The 26,559-nt window shown below is 38.7% G+C and overlaps 1 protein-coding gene across 1 annotated transcript; it reads right to left on the reverse strand.

Annotated features, from left to right (window-relative positions):
• Positions 1-6,495: 6,495 nt before the first annotated feature.
• Positions 6,496-19,120, reverse strand: RHAG (Rh associated glycoprotein). The gene is made up of 10 exons (XM_008499826.2): positions 18,946-19,120; positions 14,302-14,485; positions 12,937-13,087; positions 12,617-12,764; positions 11,601-11,767; positions 10,626-10,763; positions 9,719-9,840; positions 8,995-9,080; positions 7,539-7,612; positions 6,496-6,732 (listed from the first exon to the last, which is right to left on the reverse strand). Exons 1-10 carry the CDS (start codon positions 19,079-19,081, stop codon positions 6,655-6,657), a joined length of 1,284 nt encoding a protein of 427 aa, XP_008498048.1. The 5' UTR covers positions 19,082-19,120; the 3' UTR covers positions 6,496-6,654.
• Between the last annotated feature and the right edge of the window lie 7,439 nt (positions 19,121-26,559).

Here is a 26,559-nt window from a genome sequence, read left to right on the forward strand (position 1 = left end):
TCTTAAAGGTCTTTTCCACCCAGAACAATTTTATGATTCTAAGAAGTCATGGAGAAGAAACCATCCAGGGCTTTCATTGAGACTGTCCAGAGAAGATGAGCTACAGCCTTCAAAACAGTCTTTGGAGCAGCTTTCTAATAGCAATATAAAGAACTAAATTGTTCAAGACCTTGAGGCAAAAATGTGAAGGCTGTGTGAGGTGCCCAGGCTGAGTCCTTTGACTCTAAAGTGACAAGAACCCTGCAGTGCCATGACCAAAGTTCTAGGAGTCAGCTCACCAGGGGATGGAGGTGCAGAGGCCTGGAGAAAAAGTGCATTGGCAGCTGGCTGGGAGCCTGGAAGAGGAGCTGGAACAAGCCTGCTCTTCTTATTCTGGCTTTCCTCTAGTCTGGTCTGTTCCCAGGGTCTCAGGAGGAAAGACATTTCACCCACTTGGAAGTTATCTTGGAATAAGTCCAGGTCCTATGTTCAGCTGTGTGCCAGCTGACCTGTTTCTACTCCACCTCCCCAGAGGAGGTAAAAAGGCATTGAAAAATGTCATTTTTTCCACAGGCATCTGAGATTTAACCATTAACAAAGAAAGAGTCAGATACTGAATCTTGAGATACAGGAGGAAGCAGCAATTCTGGGTTGTTTCTTGAGAGATGGGCCCAGCATGAAGTCTGTGCAGTGTTTCAGACCAAGCACAGCATTTACCAGACTGTAGAAGAGTCTCTGGGTTATTGGAAGGACACTGTGTGAACTCGAGCTGTCTCTTGAAATTCAGTGGGAAAAGGAGGTGACCCCTCTCACCTCATTTTCCTCGTCTTCTCAGTCCTCCTGATTTCCTTCAGTAAAATCTCTGGCTCCTGCTGTACTGGTAGGAATTGAGTGAGCTGAGAGGGTGAAATTGTCACAGACATGAGTGACAGACTGTGAGGGTTTCTTCCCTGCTTGGGAACATTTTCCCTTGGTCTTATTTTGAAGTGAACATTCAAGATTCTGCTTTGAGGCAGGTCTGACAAGCAATGTCTCTAGACACATACCTTGAACCAGACAAGTTGTTTCTAAAGTGTTCTTTAAGTTTATAGTAATCAAAGACTTTGCTGTTCTATGGTATTTTACATGATGAATGAGGAGAACATGGTCAGGTTCTTTTAGGAACAGGAGAAAATTTTTGTGGTGCTTCCTCATCTCAGTGAGCAGGACTTGTTAGAGGAAGAGTTGTTCTTTTCACTGTCCCAAATCTCCTCACCTACCAGGAACTCAAGAAATAAAGTACCACAAATGGATGTAGACACAGGGGTCATTGGCAAAACTTGCTGGAAAATTGGGAGATCTGTTTCCATTAACTATGTCACTCGTACTAAATCAACCATCTTTCCCTCTTTGAAGACAGTGCTGGAGACAGGTGGATTCTGAACCAAGAAAGTAGGATTTGGTTTCAGTTCAGTGGATGTCATTGATATCCATACTATTCTGAAATAAATTTGTTCTTACTTCCAGGTGTAGGACTTCCTCTGGGAGTCTTCAACATGTCTGCATGGCAGATCTGAGTCAGGAAACATTTTTTTTTGCAGTACGTTGCACCGGTGGTTTTGTGCTCTTTGTTCTCTGTGTGTGTCTCTGTGTTTGGAGGAGTCTGTAAAGAACCAATATCTGCTTTGGGGGTCAGGTAAGAGAAAGAGTTGTTGCATGATTATGTGATCTGTGCAGTGCCAGAGACCAAACCCCAGCCTCTGCTTGATGAGATGCATGGACACATGTGTGTAGGGACACATAGGGAGTGGCCTGGTGATATATTTTGTACTGAATGAATGCATTATTTGTTTCTGAGTCAGAAATACATCTGAGAAAAGCTTGAGGAAGGTGGTACAGTGTAGACCTTTGGGTCTAAAGGCTTTGGGTGGGTGGGAAACCCAACGCAAGGAAAGATGTCCAGGTCCCCTCCTAGGGTGGGGTGAAAAGTAATCTTCTGCAGGAGGATTGTGAAGAAGATGCAGAGCTCTCTTGCTTTCTTTTGGCAAGAGTCTCACCATAAAAACTTTTTTAACAGGTAGATCCCAGTGAGAGGGAATCATAGAATCACAGAATGGTTTGGGTGGGAAGGGAAACTTAAAGGTCATCCAATTCCGACCCCTCTGCCATGGGCAGGGACACTTCCCACCAGCCCAGGTTGCTCTAAGCCTCATACAACCTGGGCTGAGACACTGCTCTGGGCAAAGAAGACTGACAAAAAACATCAAACGTGCAATTGATCATCTGATCATTTAAATCACACATTTAATCAGCAACAGATTTGAACACAAATGTTAAAAGATATTTTGTAGGCAAATATTCAGTAAGTATTCAGTAAGTGGCTTTAAAATCAATCTGTCCTTCAGCAGTGACATATAAAGATATTGCTCTGAAAGAGGTAGTACTGAATATCCATAAGAGTCTTCAGAGTTATGATCATTTACAGGTGTTTTGGAAAATGTCTGAGGGTCAATAAGCTTGGTTAGTTAAAAAAAGAAATTGTTAATAAAAGGAAATAATACTAAGAAAAAACCATTTTATTTCTTTAAATTAAAAAAAAAATCTTTTATTTCTTTAAAACCTTTTATTTCTTTATTTCTCTAAAGCAGATATACTACATTAGAAACATTAAATTTGAAGTTTTTACCTAGAAAACCACCAGTCCCAGTGGTTTACATTGGTTTGACCCTGAGAAAGAGATCTGTTTTCTGACTAGGACTGGATACACAAAATATCTTTTAAAGGGTGACTGATCTAACCTCCAAAATGTTACTGATTTGAACAAAATGAACAATCTCCTAAGGTTTCTTCTGAGAATGACAGAAATCTAAGAAACAGCTTTCAGCATCCTGATGGCTGCTGCCAGGTAACATCTTTTTCAGATACTTTAATGCACATCTTAATAAATGCTGATGCTGAATAATTTTTTACTCACTTCTAAAAATACTTAATCTTTTTTTTTTTCTGTAAAATCAAGTCAAAATGAGAACACAGGGAGGACTGAAAGTGTGTTCAGTGGTTCCTGGAGAGGGTGAAACATTGACAGCCTTTTATGAGAAAGAAAATAAATTCTAGTTATCGAGGGCTTTAAAATTAGAGTAGTTGTACATTGATTTTGGTTTACTTTCCAGTCCCATCCTCAAAGCTCATCCTCCACCCCATGTCTCATTTAACTCCTTGCTTTCCTTCCCTGCCACCATACGACTCCCTCACTGCTGAGCAAAATATTTTAATATCTTAGCAAAATATTTTAAGCTTCTGTAATGCTGGAGACTTCTCCAGTAACACATTACACAGCAGTCATAACTGTGTACAGAAGAGCTTCTGCTGACTCAGCATATTGAAATATTTGGTTAATTTGTAAATAACCAACTAGAAGAAAATACTGTAAGACAGTGAACCAAGTGCCACTAATGTGTGAAGTACAGGGGTGAGCCCTTAAAGAACCTTAGGGGAAATAAATCATACACTTCAAGGGCACAGGGACATTGAAAACAAAGTAATAGTTAAAGCTCTGTTTAAATAAAGGTTATCTAGAAATCCAGCAACAGCTGTATTTAATTTCCTGGTGACACCATCATAGACATCTTTGTAGACTGTCTGTTGGATAGAGAGAGCCTATCCAGGGTGAAGAGCAGTCTAAAACAAGCTGAAAAAAGTATGAAACATGCTGGGAAAATTCTGTGTCTTTGAAAAGAGGATGCTGAAACTTTAAGAACTGGATCCATCTGTCTCAAGCTGAGGCACTTGTCTTAGGTTTCTGACCATAGACAATGAATACATTTTGGGCTGTGCAGGTTCAGCAGCTCTCCACCATAGTGGGGTGGAGAACACAGAGGAAACAAAACACACATAGATGGTTGAAATGAGATTTGATTTATTGTTTTGCTCTAAGCTGCAGTATTTTACTTCGGGACTGCCTGACAAGTACCCTAGACAGCCCTCAGTGTAGGGGTTTTTGGATGCCTTATTACCTTTTTCCCTGTTTCTTTCCCTTCCCCATCTTTGCCCACTACTAAAAACATCTTTATTGGTCTCAGATTTGCTCTATCTGAGGTTGGTATTTCAGCTATGCTCACAGGGGCACTGCTGGCCTTTCAAGGTTCCCAATTGTCCTCTACAATTATATGTGCTATTAGATTATTTCTCATAAAACTCACTTTTCATTTTTTATTATATCTGCAGTTCTTATCACAGTGTTATATTGTTTCCTATCACACCCAGCAATTTTCTCAATCAGTGGTCTGTAGCTTCTCACATCTTGTTCATTTAGTTTAATTCCACATGAGAGTTGAGTCATCTGGCTGCACCACATTGTTCAAGAGGTCGCTTCTAGTCCTCCTCCTTGTTATATGTTTTTACAACCCATGTTTTCTAAGTTTTCAATTGCTCTTCCTGGACTGTTAATTTTTTTTTAAGTATTGTGAAGAATGGACCTAGCAAAGTGTTTTTCAGGGATGCATTTGTAGTCCCTCTTCCAGTTATTAAAGTCATATACTCCTTATGTGGTTTCAAGCATCTAAAATGTAGTTTCCCAGGCTAAGCTAGACTTAGAATCATACAATAACAAAACATACAATAACAAAATAACAGAATGGTTTGGGTAGGAAGGGACCTTAAAGATCATCCAGTTCCAAGGATGGACAGGGACATCTCCCACAAGATGATGGGGTTGCTCAAAGCCCTGTCCTACCTGACTTTGAATGTTTCCAGGGATAGAGCAATTACCACATCTCTGGACGACATCTTCCAGTGTTTCAACACCCTCACAGTAAAAAATTTCTTTATAATATATAGTCTGAACATGCCCTCTTCCAGCTTTAAAACCATTACTCGTTGTCCTATCACTACAGGCCCTGTGTATAGGGTCAATCTTTGACAAAAGGAGACAAAGAATTTCCTGAAAATGTCCCCAAGCAGGATCATAAGGATTAGATTTTTACAGTCTATCTACATATGGAGTGTTTTTCAAGTACTTCAATAAGTTTTGTATGTAAATTATGCACAAAATACTTACATATGCAGTATTTACAAAGTGAAATGTCTTCTTGTTTTTTTATAAAAAGGATTGTGTGGAAGCTTTGAAAGGATAGAAGATGACTTCTAACCAACAAGGTAGAAAAGAGTCAGTCATTGAACATCTGCAAAGAGCATATCTGAACTAAAGTGTATTAAAACCAATCTATTGTCATTCTTGCACAAAAATCTGACATATGTAGCAGTATACAGCTGATAGAGCAAAGGGACAGCCCTGCTTAATATCTAGGTTTTAATGGAAAAATGCATCAGTGGGACTGAACACATCTGTTCTGTTTTATATGAGAAGCATTTTCCACTACATCTGATAAATAAGACTTAAATAAGATGATGATATTAAAAAAATAATAAGACTTAAGATGATGATATTAAAAATATCTTGAAAGTTCATCACTGCAGCTTTTCCTTCTGAGACATCACTGGTAGCTTTCTGTGCCTGAATAATTCCTGGAGGCACTGTGATCCTTCTGTTAGATTTTCATCTCCCATCCATGGCCTCTCACTGGATTACTCCATTGTGGAAGATATAGATGTGTGACACCCAGATAATGTCATTTCATAGATTTCCTACTGCTACCTCAATTTTTTTACTCTTTTAATTGAGCAGCCATTATTATCACTTCTCAGGTGGAATGAATTTACCTTTACCTTCAATTTTCTTCTTTTTCTTGCTTTAGGAACCAGCTACTTCAAAGGTCACACAGAAGTTCTCCATTGAGTTATCTGTAGGTTGATTATAGTTGCTTTCCAATCAGTTCCTAACAACTCAAACTTTTTCTTAGAACTAGAATTTAGTTCATTTTATATCTATGGACAAGATATATCTCCTGTCCATTTATTACTGTTGGCTATAATAAGGCATATTATGGAATTACCTGTTTTTGATGGGTTGTACTCAATTCTCTTATTGTGTTCTTGAAACAATCTAAATAAATCTGTAGTGATAAGGAATTTTTTCACCATTTCACTTTCTTTTTCTTTTTATAAACATATTAGCAAAGAATCTTGGTACTGATGTTGCCACTTAGTATTGCTTCATCAGTCACTATATTCTGTGCTTTGCCAATAATTTCCACGTTTTGTTTCCTGTCAGAACCAGCCTTCAGAAGACACAAAATATTTTCTCCCCCATCCAAAACCAGGGCAACACACTTTCTTTAAAAATTAATCTGGGATATCCTGGTGAGAAGCTTGGTAGAATCCAAATAAGCAATAGAAATCAATTTCTTCTTGATTGCCTCTGCACAGTTGAAGGATGTGACATAACTCAGAAATCTTTCAGCTAAATATCCTGGAATTAGTCTTGAAACACAAAAAGGTTGTCTCCATGGCTAGGTTGACTCACTGACCACAAAAGGTAAAATACAGATCATTTTGTAGAGCAGTTGGTGGTGGGTTTTTCTTATGAACAAATATATTGGAAGGATCTAATTAAATCACCTGAGCTTGACATAATGACAATGTGTTCTAAAATCAAGCTTGTTTTATATTTGAAAAATATAGCTACCTACAGCCTCTTCTTGAAATCCTGCTGTAGTTAAGACAATAATCAAATGTTTTTTAGCATGAGAAACTAAAAAAGAGCTCTATTAGGACAAATATTACAGATTAATTTCTTCTCTACATTGTGGCTTCAAATCTGCTGTGCTCATCGTGGTTGTTGGAGTGAATTTCATTTGGTTTCTTCTCTTCTGGAACCTGGCATGAAAATCAGAGAAGAGTTCCATTGATGAGATATAGAATTACTTTTTGCTGTAAGAGGTGACTTATAGCCTGATATGAACCCACACTTCCGAATTCTGAGGGATGAATTCAGGGTTTTTCTTAATAGTAGAATTCCACTCATGTTAGCTCAGGAAGTACAAAACAAGTATCTGGGATTTTCAAAAAGCTCTAAAGAAACAAGGTGACTATGTCTAATGAAATATAAATGTTTTATTTCAACTGTCAATGTCCCCTCTCAACTGCTGTCTTAGTTCTATTAATACTACAGAACCTTCATTTGAGCAGGGTTGTTTTATTAGCACTGGCCAACACAGGCTGTGAATTTTTCATCCACACTTTAAAACTATTCTTTTCCAGACATTTTTTTTTAATCATTGACATGTAGCAGTCTGCTTCAGGTCTTGCCAAAAGCCAGTGCTTTGACTTTGCTGAGGTCGAAGAGCAAATGATTTGCAGAGATGCTGTAAGAATTATTTTTCTGATTATCATTGACACAGCTGATCTTTTGTCTCAAAGCTTCCCCTTAGACTGCAAACTTTCAGCAAAAGGCAGTGTGTGTGGTTCATACTGGAATTTAGTTGTTCCAATGTGAATGACACGAAGAGCTAACAAGTCCAAAAAAAGATCCTGAAGGTGGCCTTGATAAATTCACAGCCTGAGGCAGAAGACCATTTCTGAAAGCTGACTCGTGTGTGCAAACCACAAGTCCCAGGAGTGCAGGACTGTAGCATGCTGTACATCTTCCAATATAATGAAAATTAAGGGCAGTTGTATCTTACCTCCCAATAAACAGAGTCATCAAAGCAGTTCTGGTCTGATGCTTGTCCCAAGAAGGGCAGCTTTAGAATACCACCTACAGGGAAAAGAGGTTAAAAAATGGACAAAATATCCAAATAAATTTCTGACTTGTTTCTTAGTATCTGCCCAAGCATCTTATGACATCAGGTCCCTTATTATGATCCAGTTTTCTACAGGACAGCATGAATAGGAGATTGTTTCCAGTTGCTCAAACCTTTCCCAGACTTCAGACTGCAATTTTCTATTTCAGCCTGACTATTTCATAGAATCATAAAATCATAGAATTAGCCGGGTTGGAAGGGACCTCAGAGATCATCTAGTCCAACCCTTGACCCACCGGAGCAGTTGCTAGACCATGGCACTGACTGCCACATCCAGTCTTTTTTTAAATGTCTCCAGGGATGGAGAATCTACCACCTCACCGGGCAGTCCATTCCATAGCCTAATCACCCTCTCCGTGAAGAAATTCTTTCTAATATCTAACCTAAACCTCCCCTGGCACAACTTAAGACTGTGTCCTCTTGTCTTGTTGAAGGTCGTCTGTGAAAAGAGTCCAGTTCCCACCTCGCTACAGCCTCCTTTCAGGTAGTTGTAGACAGCAATAAGGTCTCCCCCGAGCCTCCTCTTCTTCAGGCTGAACAGCCCCAGCTCTCTCAGCCTCTCCTCATAGGGCCTGTGCTCGAGTCCCTTCACCAGCCTGGTTGCCCTCCTTTGGACCTGTTCCAGGACCTCTACATCCTTCTTAAACTGAGGGGCCCAGAACTGGACACAGTACTCGAGGTGTGGCCTAACCAGCGCTGAGTACAGGGGAAGAATCACCTCCCTGGACCTGCTGGTGACGCTGTTTTTGATACAGGCCAGGATGCCATTGGCCTTCTTGGCCACCTGGGCACACTGCTGGCTCATGTTCAGTTTCTTGTCAATCCAGACTCCCAGGTCCCTTTCTGCCTGGCTGCTCTCCAGCCACTCTGTCCCCAGCCTGTAGTGCTGCATGGGGTTGTTGTGGCCAAAGTGCAGGACCCGGCACTTGGCCTTGTTGAACCTCATCCCGTTGGAATCGGCCCAGCTCTCTAGTCTGTCCAGGAATTTGTTTGGAATATATTCACAATCACATGGAAACATAAGACATCTAAATGAGTATGCCTTAATCTTCAGCTAGTTTCTGTTTAGAAAGTTAAGTGTGTAAATCTAGAGGAGAATTCCATCTGGAACAACATCTGACTATTCCTACATACACAACCCAGTATCTAGTCATCATCTGAAGACAAAATTATTGGAAAACTGGTTTTCTGTATTTAAATTCCTACCAGTGTGCCATCACACACTATTTCTGTTTTTCTGGTTTGTATTCTTTGCTTAACATTGTTAAACTGAGGGTCTCCATAGTCAACCCCCTAAATACACATATATATCATCTGCTATATGCTTCATACTGACCTGTCAATGCTCCACCTGCCAGTGCAATTCCAATTGAACTGCCCAAGGCAGCAGCTTGCATGCTAGGGGTAAGGTGGACACCTTGCCTGAAAAGAACAGAAAAATAAACCACTGAATATCAAAATACTTTTACACTTCAAGGCTGATAATTGATCTTATAACACTGTATTTGCTGTCTGCAGGACAAGAGAGCCCTTAGGAAAAGATCCTGCCATAATTCTGCATAAGGCAAAAATCTGAAAATTTGGAGTACAGATGAAAACAGTTCTTTGACAAGTTTATTAATATCTTGTAAGCCTTCTAGAGAATGCTCCCATTTGCCAAAAAGACCAACATTTATTTCACCTTCTTGGAGTCTTCTAAGCTAGTGGCAATAGCCCACTTTGCCAATTTTCTTGGAAATCTGAGTTGCCAGGAGTGTAATTGAAGAATCATATTAAAGATTCTTCTGTGGTCAAATGGTGCTGTAAGCTGGTGCTTTATTGTGCTTTAAAATAATCTAGTTTTACTTGAGCTTTTATTTTGGAATGAGCTTGGAATACAAACACTACTTTAAAGGCAGGATGTCAACAGGAATCCTATTTAAGGCACAACACAATATTTGGGACCAAATCAAAGACCATTTTCTGAAAAATATACCATTATTAGATCCAAAGAAGGTGAAAAATTAGCTCAGACCTTCAATAATCAATAAACCCCTTTCTCTCATCTCTCTATAACTCACCTGGTTTCATCTGTTATTGCAGTTACTACAATGCCAGCAATACCTCCCACTATTCCAGGTAAACCATGCAAGTTATGAACTCCACAGGTGTCTTGAATGTTCAGCTTGGATGCCAACAAAGGCTGAAATGAGGGGAAATATGAAGTTATGGTGAGTTCATAGTCCTCCATCATCTCCAGAATGATACACAAATGAAAGTAATGCAGAAGCACAAGAAACAATTTAATTTATTAAATATACCCAAAGTTTAGCTATAAAACCTTCTATCTTTCCCCTCATTATGAAATTATTTATATGCAGAGAAAACCAAGGATGTACATGAAATGATGTAAACACCCAAGCTATCATATAATGGTACAAACCATACCATGCTTCACTGAGACTCTTAAACTTTTCATCCACTACAGCAGAAGTTGAAAAAGGTGGCTAAGTAACACACACACCTGTTTTGAGCCTGCTAGTCAGAAATTTTTTTCCAGAATGTTTCTCTATGTCATTTTAAAGAGTTTTAGTCAGAATATTTAATGTCTGCATTTTGCACATGTAGCAATTCTGTTTTACACTTCAAAAGTATTTTTTGATTACAGATCTTTTCAGAAATTTTAGAAGATGAAATGTAATTACTCCTATTTCACTGAAAATAGCAAAATTCTGGCAGCTCCTTGAACAGAAATCCTGACTCGAGTGAACTCCAAGACCTCTGTGATCCTTCCTCTGTTTTTAGGTAGGTGATGGACTGAAGTAATCTCATTAACGTGTATTTAAATCACAGCATTTTGAAAATAGCTGTTATCTAGGGTTTATATCAACAAATTTCTCAAATCCCTTTCTGGAAAACCAAGGGAGCTGCAGCAAAACCAGTGAAGAAACAGGGATATGAGAAGAGAGCTGAGTCCTCAGTACTTACAGTCAGGAAGCGGAACCCAAGGACAGAGATGATTCCAGAGATGCTCCCAATGCACATGGCACCAAAAGGATGGATTGACATGTCAGCACAGGTACCCACTGCCACTCCTCCTGCCAGGGTGGCATTATGGATGAGAGCCTGAAAGGAATATACAGAAGTGGAGATGGTAGATGTGGAACAGAAGCTTGTCTCAGGGTGGAGTGATGGAGAAGATTTTTTTGCTTCTGGAAGTTTTCCATTTCTTCAGATAGGATTTTACCCATGAGGAGTGAGCAGGAATTTAAAACAGGACTCCCTGCTGCATGTTCAGAGAGTTGGTTCAAAGCTGCTCTAAGGCACTTGAACTGGGGTCAGTTTAATGAAATCTGACATCTGTGAAATCCCCAAAACTCATCTGACCTCATGAGAAGCCAGGGTGAGGTGGTGAGAACTGCTTCCTACAACAGCAGTGAGCCAGATCACTGAGCTGTGCCTGCTCACCCTGAGTGCTGGAAAGAAGAGGGTGAAAACACAAGGCTGGAATTTAGGGCAAGAAGATGACATGTTAGCAGGCTGGTAACCCCAGCTTAGCTTGGTTTTGCTTGTTTTGCAATGACCTGAAGCAGGTCATATTTTGGCTATTTCAGTAAGGTAACTCACACAGCATCTGCTTTGGAATAAGACCCAAAAGTCCACTTGAATGTTGGAATAATGTCTCTGTGGACAAGAGAGATCAAGGGAGCAGGACCATCACTATAAGATCTAAGAGGTTTTTTACTCTCCTCTTGCAGTGATCCCACCAGGGACCATGCCATTCCTCAAGGAGATTGGGTTTCCTCTTGACCCAAGGTTCCATTGTAGCTTTTAGAAGCACAAGAGCTCGAAATTTGCCCACAGTAAAGGCTCCAGATAACTCATGGACAGAGGGAACCTGCATAATCATCTTTATTGCAGAGGGGCGAGTTGATTTAACAGAAGTTTTGATGTTATTCTTACCATGCTGAATTTGCCTCTTTGATCCACCAGGCTGGAGAGGGCAAAAGTCATGACAGTACAGGCAGCCAAGGAATAGTAAGTGTTAACAATAGCTCTCATCTGGTAAGCTGATTCAGATGCAATAGCACAGTTAAAACTGGGCCAAAAAAGCCAAAGGAACAGGGTACCTGTATGAATAGAAGAGAAAATGAAACAAAGACTGTCCAGTAACAAGCAATTTTTTGATGTTCAAGATCCAACATAACAGAACCAATTGGATGGGGCTTGGAACAGCCTGGTCTAGTGGGATGTATCCCTCCCTGTGGCAGGGGAGTTGGAACCAGATGATCCTTAAGGTCCCTTCCAACCCAAACCATTCAATGATTCCATGAATTAGCTACAAGAAATGAGGAAGATGATCAATGTGAAACATGAAATAGCCAAAATGATGGAAGAAATACTAGCTTATGGAGAAGCTTTTGACAGTGGCATCTGAGATTTTAACACATGGCCTCTGTCAAATCTTAGTGGTGTACATTAACCCACTGTAAGCTCTTGTCATGTCCCACACACTGCCAACGCTCAGCATCACTGCTAAACCCATCCCAGAAAGGAATGAATTAGCAAAACAGTTCACATGAAAATCCTTCAGCATCTCTTGCTATAACTGATGGTTTTACATGGCAAACAGATTTCTGAATTGATCTCAAAACAGCTATATGAATGGTTTCTAAAACATTTGTTTGAGGGACAGAGCACAGCTCACTATCTTTAGTCAATTTGTATGGAAATGCTGCTCATAATAGGGAATCATCTCTAATGCTCAGCAAAAACATTTTTAATTTGATCTTTCCTTTGTTTAAACAATGAAAAGCTGTAAAAATTTATGTGCCACTGAAAATACTGAGTATGCATCAGACAAAATAAATAATATGTTTCTAGGAATGTACTTAAGAAAATGGATGCAGTGTAATAACAGTCAGTTAGGGATGAAAGAGGGATAACAACTGATCAGCACTCACTATTACTTCACTTACCAATCATGGCAAACATGTCAGAATGATAGGTAGATTCTTCATTTTGATGTTTGATTTTCAAGCCAGGACGATACAAGACAAGGGTCACGGCCAACCCAAAATAAGCTCCAAAAGCATGGATTGTCATTGAGGCTCCAACATCTGAGGCCTGGAATAGGGACCCCAAAATAATGACACATTAGGATTTGATGAAGGAGAAGTTAGGGTGACTTTAATGGTTTATTTTGTATGGTAGAAAGTATAAGCTAGAACATTTATGCTGTGAGTATTGCAAAGTGAAAGCATCTGTTATGAAAACAATTATTGCTAAATATCTGTACCTGAAGTACTCCTGCAACGAGATATTTGTTGCATGCAAAGATTGTGATCTCCAGAACTGTCAAGATCAGCATCTGAACAGGACTTGTTTTCCCCAGGACTGCTCCAAATGAAATCAAAGCTGTTGCCGTACTGAAGTCTGCATTTACCAAGCTGAAGTTAAGGGAAAAATAATTAAAAAAAAACAAAACCCCACAAAAAAACCCCAAAACCAAGGTAAAACCAAAAGCATAGGAAGAAGAAAATCAGTTTAAAGAGACCTGATGCAAAGCTATAATATAAAACTACCCTTTATCATTAAAAAAACCCCAACCTATCATTAAAATAGTAGAGCTTTAACTCTTCCAATATAGATTTATCAAAATCATCTTTGTGGATGAAAATTAAATCAAGACTTTCCAGATGTTTTATCTAGGGAACTTAACCAGCCACCAAGGGAAAGCTGTGGGCAGGTAACCCCCTACATCTATCTTATATCTGCTATTGAGAAGTCCAATGAAGTGTGTATCATGGATGTACAGGGGTATTTCCAGCTCTGACTGTCAAACTCCAAAGATGACAGAGAGCTTGGTCAGATAGTTTAGGTCATTTCAAAAGCCTCATACAACTTTCTATCTCTGTCCATTGCGTTTGCAGTCAGGAAGGACCAGTGTTAACAGGTTCTGGGGAATGGCAAAGATAAATAAAGCCACATGTTGGTCTAAAATTGACAGCACAGAGGGGCACTAGCTTATAGGTTCTTCCACAAATGTCCTGTAAGCATCAGGAGCTCATTTTATTTCTGTGTGTCCCTGAATAATTTTTGGATTCTGTTCCTTTCAAAGCTATCTACAGGTTGTCCCAGGAAACAGCACAGCAGATGTGGAAAACATCCTGAGACCTTGGTAAAAGCAGGAGAGATGGGTGGGAGGAGGATTAAAAGTAACAACATAGCTCATGAGATCTCTTACTCTATGACTGGGGACCAAAACCTACTGAAGTCTGGTGATCTCAAGAGGTGGAGAAAACCTCAGGAGAGGACAGAAACACTGTTCCAGCCTTTCTTCTGGTGACCCCATGTGTCATAGAAGGACAGATCCTGTCATGCTTGCTGGATCTTCCAGTCTCCACAACTCCAGAGACTGAAAGAAGTCTCCCTACATGATCCATAGCCCACATGTAATGTAGCACCTTAGATTTCATCCCACCCTTTGGTTCCCTTGGCCCAATGCACCAAGTGCTGCCCCTTTAGATGTAGAGGGCAGTTTAATGTTGAGAGGTGGTCAGCAAAGCTCAGATTTCAGTGAACTCATCCTACAGATGTTGTTTATGGCTTCTCCTGATATGTGAAGCAATAACAATGCCAATTTTGGTAAATTCACAGGTACCTTTTGACATCAACATGAATTTTGCCTCCTTTCATATTCCAAAATCCTTGCATCAGGGTTCCCCACTGAAGGCCAAAGGCAGCAATGAGCATGTTGAGGCCGATGCTGCTGAATCCATACTTCTTCAGAAAGGTCATCAGGAAACCAAAGCCAACAAATATCATCACATGGACATCCTGAAAGACTGGAGGGAAAACATGCCTAGGTAGTGACTATGAAGGAAATAAAGCTGGGGGGAATAAGGATTTAATTAAAAAGTTCCAAACTCATGTAATAAATGTGGTCCATCCTCCCTCACTTCAGGACCGGTCTGGCAGTGGAAGGTAGAATGTATGGAAAACATAAGACCCAAATATTGGTTTATTTCCTGTCTAAATCATTATGGAAAGAACACTAGAGCTTTATACCAGCATTTTTTAGGTGTCTGGAACTGTTCTGCATTTCTGAAGCTACCTGGAATATCAAAGCTTCACATCTTCACAGAAAAACTTTACTTCCCACTCAAAAAGTTGTCACATCCTTGTGTTGTGACTAACTCCAAAATTGCACATGGGATTATTTTGGAAGAGTGACTTGGCTCGGTGCAAATTTATTCTTGTGGTCCCTAAAAATTATTGTACAAGAGATTGATTTCTTTACCTGGGTAAAATAAACAAATGAATAAATATGGCTTTTAAAGTGGCATCTAAGCTAGTAAATTAATATTGCTAATCAGCAATTAATATTTTCTGAATATGAATTTTATTACAATGTGGCTAGTTGTTTTCCTACTTTTTAATATTTTTTTAAGTTCCTTTTTTTAGGCTTTTTAATGAAAAAATGAAAATGGGCTTTATCACCACAAATGGATATTTTGTATATTAAAAGAATGTGTTACTCTGCAGTTTATTGTCTGATCTAACAGATCTGACACCAAGCAGGTTTGAGTCCTGTAATGAAAGTTTTTTTCTCTGACTTTATCAAGAGAAAAGTTCTTTTCATTAAGAACCTAGTTCTAGAGAAACTATTTATTCTCATTTCAGTTCCAGTGCCTCTTACATGAAAATACGCAGGAAAAAATGGGAGACACGGACCAGCTTATTGTAGTACTTTTCTTGAAGTTCTACCTCTCAGTACTTTGCTCTCTGCATTACCACATTTAGCCAAAAGAGGGCCCAGAAGTATAGTAAATTACTGGAGGTTCCTAATAAAATTCTTTTTTCACTGTCATATTCCAGCCCTGACCTAACACTGGGATACACACATGAACGGAGTAAGATCCTTAAAATTGAGTTACATGCACCAAAGAAGCAGCACAGAAATGCAGATGGTTTGGAGACATCCCCAACCCTTTTACTTACACTTCAAGATGGACATTAATTTCCTGACTTCAATAGAAACCATTAATGGGATTTCTGAGATCCCTGAAGTCCTTAAAAAACTCTTAATTTTCCTCCATGTTACTCAGTTTCCAGAACTACCATCCAAACAAACTCTTATCTTGTGCTTGCTATAAACTGTATAAAACACACAACCAACTTAATTTTTCCACTTGGGATCCTGTTTTTCAGGCACTTGGGTATTTGGGGTTGGAATGTTGTGTGAAAATAATTGCCCTACTTAGAGCTCAGCTTCAAAGGATCTGACAAAGGATGAAAAAATATGGCTGGGAACAAGACCAGTGGAGACTGAATGTTGACTAAGCCTTTTTCTTCTCTTTTTAAAATAATTTTCTAAAAGTGACCATTTACCCAGCAACCAATCAACACCTTTGAGTTTGAGAAGCAGCCTGGGTAATTTATCTGACTTGTCCAACCTTGTTAATGCTACCAGAAAAATACAGAATTGGAGGGAAAATCCATGAAAGCTGCACAACTTATTAAAAAGGAGCCTTTTTGGTTTTAATTTATCTGAAAAAAATGGAAGTGTATTTAATAAAAGCTGAGTGTGAAACGTCAAAGTGATGCACAACTTCAACAGTTTTCACTTCATATCCCATGAGTTTCATGCTCAAAATGAGGAGTATGTTTGAAAATTAACTACTTCTGCTCTTTTGATTATTTAATCACCCTATGCCAGGGATTTTTGGAAGAAGTTTTGGTTTTGCCCATTCAGGGTAGTCAGCTCCAGGTAAGATTTTTCCAGTCTTCCAGAGAAGATTATAGTTTGTTAATATTTGCAGTCTTCTGCTTAAATCATTGCAGAAAAAGCAAATAAATGGTTCTCATCAAACCATTCACAGTCATATATTCAACTTTTCAATATTAGAAAAGAAATTAGAAAAAGATGCCTTGTTGCTTAAGAAACCTGATTCTACACATGAGCAAAAGAAGAGGTTTCCAAATCACATCAGTGACAGAGAAGTTGAATTCTCAGTGCTCCCCAATAAATCTTCTCCAAGCTCCAGTCTCTTTTCAAAGGTGCTTTTAGCAATCTTACCCCATCCCTGAAGCTTAGAAGCAATTCTGTTTGAAACAAGGACCTGGTTGACATGTAATCCTGGCTCCTCCTCAGGGCTAGCCAGGATTCATATAAAATTTTTAAAGCTGTCTGGACTTACTTATGCAAAAGATTAAAAATCCTGGTTAAAACTAGGTTAATTCGTAGATGAATTTGAGGGCAAATTTCAACTAGCCTAGGATATACTTTGTTTTTTAACTACCTCATGCATCCTTTTAATGAAGAGTAGGTCTGGAAATATTTCAAATGATGGAGAAAACAGCATGATTTGAAAGAAACTGTTTCAATAACTGAATGTGTTTAACAAAGCTTGTGTTTAATAACTTCTATTATGTGAGACAGGAGAATTAAGATTGGGAAAAAAGCTCCATCAGATCCTGAATAAAACCACTGGACATGACACTGCAAGGTTTCCAAAACAAACATATTAATTCCACTGCAAGGTCTCTGCATGGTGTCCAGACCCAAAGCACAGATGACTATGGCATCTAGGTTTATATGAAAACTCTGATTTTGATCTGTCTAAAGGACTAAACTGCAAAACTCTGAAAAAGAGAGATTTTTATTTTTCCTAAACCACGAGTCATGCAACAATCACAGGACATTACATACAAGTTACTGGCATTGAAGAAATCCTCTGGGAGTGCTGGAAAAACCATCACATGCCCTTGTCCTTCTATTCTAGAGGCACAGCACCCCTGAAGTTGGTCCAATGCAGTATTTACATCCATGAGAAACAAGCATAAGGCAAAGCCATGCTTTGGGAATGGTCTCAGATCAGCCTCTCTTACCTGACTTCAGAACTGTGGTGATCCTTAATTTTTATTTTGATTTATTTTCATCTTTCTTCAGCATAAAAATGCTGAGACATCTTGGATTCATGGTGCTGAGCTAAAAAAAAACCAGGGCATGCATTGCAGTTCTGACACTGTAAATCTTCCCCTGGATGAAACAAGTAAGTCTGAAGTGCAGATGTAGTTTTGGGGTAGAGGCAGAGAAAAGGTAGGTGGGCAGGTGTTTCAGGCAAGAGTGATTTTGGTAAAATATTGGTTCCAGAGCAGAATCTGTGCTGTCAGGTTATTAGCATAGTTTCTGGCATAGTTTTTGGTATAGTTTTTGCTCAGGCCAACTATCACCTGCTGGTACCAGTGGCTCACATGTCATTCCCAATATATCATCTAGAAAAGGCCACCTTCTTTAGGAATGGAGATAATTAAATATCATGAACATGGCCAAGCTGTATCTCAGAAAGAGAAAGGGCTCCACGTTCCTAGTTCTCAGGGATATTGCTGCATCTCAGTGGGGTTATCCCAAATGATACATTCCCCTGTATCAGTCACTGAAAGGCCCATTGGAATGAGACAAAAAGAGGGATACATTCAAAATTCAGTGGGCACTTCAACAGGCAAGGAGTTCTCTACTGTTAAGATCATCACAGAGGACTGAGGTCAGGGCTACAAGTTGTAAAGAGCTGAGAAAACAGGCAACAAACTTCAGTGCTGCCAGCAAGACACAGGGGGCTCTTCTGTAGTTTAATTTACAATAAAACAATTTATTTATTTAAAATAAAAGTATATTCACAACAGGCCAGATCTTTCTGCCTGAACTTCATTCAGCATTTGCAGAACAAATCAACAGAATTATTTGCAGGCAGAAATATTACAGTCCAGGACTGAGCCCTTGCTTTGAAAGATGGAACAGAGTTCTCCACCTTGTAACAAAAAAAAAAAGTGACCTTCATGGAATCCACTTTCTGCAAACATCTAATGATGAATATGCTGCCCTGGCCTCACAAGACAACCTTTTGAAACCTGGATGATAGTACTGAAATATTCTGTCCATTTTCATTACTGCTTCAATAATCAGGATAGAAAGCTCAGCAAGAAGCACTACAATCCATCCCTGAAAAATGCCAGAATTCTTCAAAGCAATTTATACATTTCCAAGCTCGAACCTGATATGCAGACACTAGAACTATTTTCAGGACTCTTCTCTCCAGCAGCTGGCTACTTACAGAATTCTATACTTGCTCAATTTGAATTTGCCTTTGAAGCCTTCTTATTCCACACCCAGAAAAAAAATAGTTTGCCCCCAAGCACACTTTTCTAGCTGTATTGTGAGGTCTCAGAAGTTATTCAGAAATCTTACTGAGGATTAGTTTAAAGAACTTCTACACATCCATAAATCTTGGACAGCATCACTTACTTGGGTATAAACTTTCAGAGGTGTCATTGGCTTCGTATTCCACAAATATCCCAAACAACACAATGATGACCACTTGTAGAAGGAGAGCCAGGATCGAGAACTTGAACCTCATGTTTGTGTCAAGGGCTGAAGGCATTGCAGGAGAGCAGGAGACTGGGAGAGCTTGATAAAGGACCCTTGCTTTTGGTGGAACTGCCTAGTTCAGTGAACCTGAGTGATATAGCAAAAAAAAAAAAAAAAAAAAAAAAAATAGAGAAGAGTGAGCGAAGTCACACCCACAGTGGGAGGGAAACACCATGGGTCAATATAGTGAATTTTATTTCCCAGGCTATTTCTGAGCCAGGCTTATATATTTTTTCATGTTGTAAAGCAAATCAGCTCATTTAGCCACAGATATGCTTCTCACTGTCTTAAGAGGATTTTTTAAAGGAAATAGCCTCAAAGGAAATCTCACAAAGCCTGGTTTGCTGTGCATAGGAAGCAGCACAGCCACAGTTTTATTTCCTGTAGTCTTAAATTTCTTTAAGTTGTAGCTTTTGTTTTAAAAGGTAAATATTTTTCATCTTACATGCAAAATATATATGTGTATATATATATAATTTACATATATATATATCATCCCTTCATATTATATGTATATATATGAGCAAGGAGAATCTCTTTCAGACTGTCAGAGAGTTCTTGTTTCTCAGTAGCTGCAGTACTCAGCTCACAAGTTCTCATTGTGAGCCCTTATTTCAAAACAAAATAATTATATTTCTTCATAAAAAAAAATGTTCTTAATTGTTAAAAAAACCCAAAACAACAAACCTGTGGATTTTTAAAAAGATAACAAAAAATCATTTTTTAAATGTTAATTATTATATTCTGTTTTTTCCTTAGCTCAGACAATGAAAATAAGTAAGAGATCAAATCTCTTAAATGGATTTAAACTTTCTCTTAAATGAAAGGACAATTGAAATTCTTTGATTACTGTAGGATGATCACTTGTCAATATTTGTCTTGACAGCTGAAAGTCTTGGGGATAAAATATTTTATTGATGTGATACTGAGTAATTTGGCCTCCATTAATCCAGTATTCAGACAAAAGGACAAAATTGTAAAGTAGGAGCCTTTTATTTAATGAGAAACAGGTACACCTATACTGGTGTACATGAGACAAATCCACATATTTGTCAATCTTTAATGTCTCAAACAGGGTGGCTGACATCAGGCACCTTTTAGGAACAGTGCCCAGTTCATGTTAACTTCTGGACTGGGCCTGCTTTACACTACTGGTGTAATCCTAGGTGTAATCTAAGTGGCAGTTGGGTTTTTCATCCTGCCTTTTAACCTGATGGAAAAAAACTGGTGTTGATGAAAGACCACAATCTTTTTCATAAATAAATGTGTAAAGTTATGGCAGACTTTTGAGCTTTCAGAAATACAAAAATAAGAACTAGAGGGGTAGTCTGAGCAGTAGGCTTACCTAGAGAAGGAGAAAGAAGCTTCTTTCAATAATCTTCTTACAAAATACCTTGAAACACCATTAGGAGTGGCATTCACCTGACCACCTATATTTCTGTAACCAATCTAACCAGTAATGCTTGCCTTTTAAATCACAACAGAGAAATAGAAATTTCCAAGAACAATTGCTTTAAAGGGAGATATCTAAAGTAGGCTAAATATCCCAGGTAAATGCAAAGACCTGCTTTGGTCATGTTTTGGGTTTTTTTTGGCTGACACAGGCCCAACCAGGTTGTTTTCTAGAAGAGAATCAATGGTTTGCTGAAGAAGCTGATGTGATTTACAAGTTGGTTCAGTTCATTGAAGTCTGAGCTTTGAGTATCCTTCAGCCAATGATGTGGATTTATGGAGCATGGCTTGGGTGAACACCAATCCCCAAACTTCTTCTTGGTGTGTGCTCTTATTGTAGGCATAGCTACACAAGCTTGGAAGTGCCTCTTTAGGATGAAGTGAAGCTTGAGCTGAATAAGTTCTTTTTGAGAACACTGAGATCTATTCCATTTCTGTGGTGTAGAAGATTTCTTTGCATTGAACATTGACCTTTGTGCTCAGACACCTACTTCACTTCAAGTCTATAGCTCAGCCAGGTAAATGCAGTTTGTCCATGCAGTTTTCCATCACATTGAAGAGGGAGGTGACAGTATGTGTGGTTTCTGACTCTTGGGGTAGCAACAATGGGATTGTCTTGACTGGATCCATATCACCCCCACCAGCCTCCTACCTTACTAGAAGAAAAACAAGGGAGAAAGAATATGACTGATGCACCACTAGAATTTCATTACAGGGAAATCTCCATCAGAAGAGGGATAAAATGCAGTGTAAAAATATCAATCACAGCTTACTAGAGAGATGATAGTTTAGTTTGCTTTGTTATTATAGAATCTCTTGCTGAACTGTATTTTATTTGTCCATTTGAAATCACAGAGACTTTCTTCTCTATGGAAGACCTTGCTTGTTCCCTCTCTCCAGTGCACAAAAACCTGATAAAGGTTAAGACTGAAAGGAATCACTCAGGCTTTTTTTCCTCTCCCCTAAGCAGAATAGGCCAGTGAAATACCTGCAGTTAACCTATGTTTGCCTAAAATGTATCCTTGTTGAAGAGCATCATGGAGAGCTTACCCAATTTCACTCATGTTCTGCTTTTATTGCATGAATGTTGCAAAGAAGGAATAAAATGCAGAACCAAAAGTTGTTGGTTGAGGTGTATGCCAAGGCTGCAGGAAAGCTGTTTACAAGAGATAATGGGCCAGTTTGTACTGTTTTTGTGATAAAAAGGGGCTATTGTAGGGAAGGTGGAGGCTTTACCTCAATCTTAAGGTCTACCTATTATCCTGAGAAAGCAATAAGAAATAGTGTGAGATGAATGCTTCAAATTAATTACTTTATAAATTAATTACTTATTAATTAATTAACTTCACAAATTAATTACTTTAGACATAGCACTATATCATTTCACCTGTCTTTCTTCACTCTAGGCTTCGAAATCCAGTCTGGGGCTGTGAAAACACCTGTATTTGTGTTCACTCTCCTGTTTGCATCTTGCCAGAAGAAAGGACCCTTGTCATGGGAACTGAGAAGTCTTTTTCCTCACCGACCTTTTGTGACCTCACTGACAACTTTCTTTACTGATATGAGCAAATTCCATTGCATGTCAATTGGAGTGATCTCCAAGTGCTTCTTGGGTCACACACACTTTGAACATCACTTGGTTTTAAATTTGTTACCTTCTGTGTGATCTTGTGGCATTCATGTTAATCAAATCAAAAGAGTCAAACAAAAAAACAGCAACAAAACAAAGGAAAAAAGATTCAAATGGAAACAGAAAATTTTATTCCACCAAAGCCTTTGCTCAGCAGTGGGGATGCAGTTAAATAAACACAAACAAACAAACCAAAACAACAACAACAACAAAAAACCCAGGAAAAATGCATATAAATTATTTTTCTGTTTTGTTTACAGGATTTCTTAGCTATGCTAGCTATAGAGTTATTGGCAACATGGAGTTTGGAGAGTTTTTTCCAGTGTCAAAGAAGTTGTGCATTCATCTGAGTTACCTTTTACCTGAAGATAGCATTAAGCACAAAGGAGTCTTCCAAACAGTTTCCAGCAACCGCTTCTATCTTCATCCATGGATGGTTGAAAAATGGACTTTCAGCGTTGGGTAAAACTCCTGTTCATCTGGGAACCTGCACAGATTCTGGAGCAGGCTGATTTCCCTTATTCACTTCACTCTTCCTAGCCAGTAATATGATTTTTTTTGTACTACTTCTATTCCCTAACAATTTCATGTAGGTAAGTGACTTTGCCCAACCCCCTTTCCCAACCCTTTCTCCCCTTAGCTCCAAATGCCACATTGTAGAAAGTATTTTCTATACTATACAAATTATTCTTTTGCATTTATGCACAGGTACCACTTTGAAATATAGATGATAGATGCCCCTGTCTTCCCACAAAAAATAATGTCAAAAAAGAAAGTGCTTTTGAGAAATAGCTCTAGAGAGCTACATGAGGTGGTGTAACTGCAACAGCAAGTGTATTCAGCCCTTTGCCTTGTCTTTTTGATTTCACAGAGGGCAGCTGAGCAGTGGAACGAGATCCCCAGGGCAGTGGTCACAGCACCAAACCTGCCTGAGTTCAATAAGCGTTTGAATGATGCTCTCAGGCACATGGGGTGATCTTAGGGGTGCCCTATGCAGGGACAGGAGTTGGACTTGATGATCATGATGGGTCCCTCCCAAGTCATCATATTCTATGATTCCATTACTCTATGATCCTATGATTTACAATCCCTGTCTCTGTGGGATTTTTTTTGTTCTTCATATCAAGTTTTTTACCAGTTATCTATGTTTTGAGGTTTTAAGGTGTGTAGCCCATCATCTGTAAATGTTGTGTGTGATTTCCATTTCTCTGCTTGCTGAGAACTAGATAGACATCTTGTACATTTTTTTTTTTATTATTTTTTTTTCCCCCCAATGGTCTTTTACAACTACAAACCTTTTCAGTATGATGCCATACTTTTCCTGCAAAGGATCTCTGTGCTCCATTTGCTGCCAGGAAAGGCACCATCACTGGAGTAATGACTACAGGAAAAACTGGGATGCTTTCTATTTCAGCTACAGGGCCTGTGTCCATCTCTTCCACTTCCTTGTGCCCTCTTGTTAAGAAGGTTAAGGACTTCTCTCTCCACTAAATCTTGACAAGTACACAAATGGTACAAAAATCTCGTGAGCTTTGTAATGCTGTTTGCTGTTTATGCATGCATAACGTGTCAAGGAGAGAGATCAGGGAATATTCCTCAGTGAAAAGGTGTTTTATCTTCAGTTTCCCTAGATAACACATTTCCCGGTTATAATTAATTTATCATTATAATAATATAACCATATATTTATAACACATCATTTATTATATATTTTAATTTATATTATATCTATAAATATAATAATAATAAAAATATATTTCCTGTGCAATGGTTCCTCTATAGCAGCCAGACTGGAAAGGGTGCCTGGAGGGAACTGGTCCCAGAAAACCTCCTGCTACATGTGGCACTTTCATCATCTAAATAAACATCAGCCTTTCAGAGACTGAGCCCTAACATTTTTGGTGGCACAGCAGCAAGGTGCTGTTTAGTGGCAAGTCATGAAATAATTGGTCTGACCAACAGGAAAATTTGTCAAGGGAGAGAGATAGTAAATATCTGATTTTGATGACTCAACACAGGTTGTAAACTGTGAGCTACACCACAAGTTAAAAACCACCACAAACTGTGTATTTTTTACATGTTTTAACACTGATCCATAAGTTCTAATCAGTACAACCATGGCACAAGTAACAAATATAGGTAGAATAACCTACATGTCAAAAATTCCTACAAGAAACTCCCATATTGTTTCTTTTTCTCGTGTACAACCAACAGCTGTCTGAATATTAGGCAAAGAGAGATTTCTTTGTTTGTAGCTTGAATGCTGACCAAATGGAAGGCATGATTTGTGACCTTCATAATTAATTTATATGGCTGTTTTTCACTTAACAGGAAGTAGATAATAAATCACTGAATACCCAGAAGTAGTCCTGTGCTATTGAACTGACAAGATGGATTTATTATTTCCTTGCAATGGGCCAAGCACAAACTCAATGAACTGCAACCCAACCTGTTGTCTAAAATACAACATCCTTTCTGGGACAAGGCAGCACTGGAAAATACTACATTGAACTGAGAGCAAATAAATATGGCCATTTAAGAAAAAACAGTTTCAGTGGAAAACTCCAGTCTCTGATGTTCATACCAACCTGTGAAACATAAAAGTATTCATAGCTCATTCAATGACACATTCTTTGTATGTGCTTTATAGCATCTGAAATATGCTTACTAGAATTAAATAACTCATAGAAGGCTGGAGAAAAATCTTTTATACTGGTTTATACTGATCTGTCTAGACAGCTCTGCAATTACTGTTACTGTGGGGCTACTGGACTAATCTAAGCTTCAAAGGTTTCAGCTTACTAAGGTCATACTTAGTCATACATGACATACTAAGGTCAATATTATGTCAAAATGGCTTGGATTGATGTTGTTTTCCACTCATCCTTATGTTTATTGCTTTCATGGAAGATGGTCCAAGGCCCATTCCATTCTACTTGATGAGGTTTGGAAAAAGCTTTTTGGGCATGACTACTCCTAGCTCATACTGAATGTAACCACACAATCCTGTGCCTGTTATTTAGAGCTAAAGGTAAATATGTATTAAAAATAAACAGATATCTTAAACCAAGGCTGCTTTAATTTCCCCTTGGAGCAGGGTGAGCTGAGACAAGTGTCTACTCGATAGCAGCATTTCTCTATACAGGAATATACTTGGTACCTAAGGAAGGAGAGAGGGTAAAGAGTTTATCTTCCTCCTCTAGGTACATAAAGTGGTAAATAAAATTCTTTAACCTGCAACACTAATTCTCCATACAGTTATAAAGCCACAGAATTCCAGGAAAGGCTGCCAGAGAACCACCAGCAGCAACATTAGTGCCTGCTTTGGAAAACACTGCAAGGAGGTGAGTCAAAACCTGGTTTTCATTTGGAAAAGCTTGTGAGTGTAGTGTGTCCAGATTTACCAAAATTTCAGACATGGGATGTTTGCTTCATTTCCTGCTCTTGTCTCAGCTACCCAGATTTTGCCTTGAACCCAGAGATGTCCAGAAGAGTCAGGGCATGTGCACACAAGATTCTTCCACATTTTCATTTTTATCTTGCCAGATCTTAACTGAGTTGCTCTGACACACACTGCTGTCACAACCAATTTCTGAGCTCTTCTACTTGCTGGAAGTATTTATGGCTAAAATCTTGTATCATTAGACTTTCATTGCCTTATGGTTCCAAGTGGTGAAAAAAGAACTTGACCTTTAGTTCCTCTACCTTTAGGTGAGAAGTCTGTATTCACATATCAACAGAGCACCTCTTGTAGATTTATTCATTTTTATCAAACACAGTTTTGCATTACTAATGCATTGCCCCCTGGACAATTAAAAAGAAGGGGGAAAAAAAAAGCAGTTTTGCCACTTGGGGGTGGGAAACATCTCCTGACATAAGAAATAGTGACACCTGTGCAGAAACCACTCCTAAAACCAGTTCTAACTTGAGTCTGCTTCAGAAGTGTAGGAGGCTTTTTTTTTTTTTTTTGCATTACCTTGCTGGGTAAAGGAGGAAAAATCTCCTCTACCCCATGGCCAGAACTGAACAGCCACATATGCACAAAAGGTGAAACGATTCTTGCTTTGTATTTTTTTTTTTTGTGTAATTTTGGTGCTTCAGTAGTACTCAGCATCTGTCCCTTCCTTCTAAGTCTTTCAATTCTATGCAAAAATTGCAAGGGCTGCATTTCAGCTTTTGCCAAAATAAACAGTTTTGACCCTTCAGGCACAACTTTAAGGAAAAATGAGGTTATCATATGTGCCTACACAAAGAACTCTTTATATCACTATATAAAAATAGCATGGTTTAAAATACACTTCCTTTGTTATCTTCTGACTAACTTGCTGGAATACATTTACATTGGGAAAGTACTTTTAAAAGAAGATAGGTAAGTGGTTATGCATGCCCTAAAATAAAAATTCCTGCAT

This window comes from Calypte anna, chromosome 3, assembly GCF_003957555.1.
Source record: "Calypte anna isolate BGI_N300 chromosome 3, bCalAnn1_v1.p, whole genome shotgun sequence".
Lineage (NCBI taxonomy): Eukaryota > Metazoa > Chordata > Aves > Apodiformes > Trochilidae > Calypte > Calypte anna.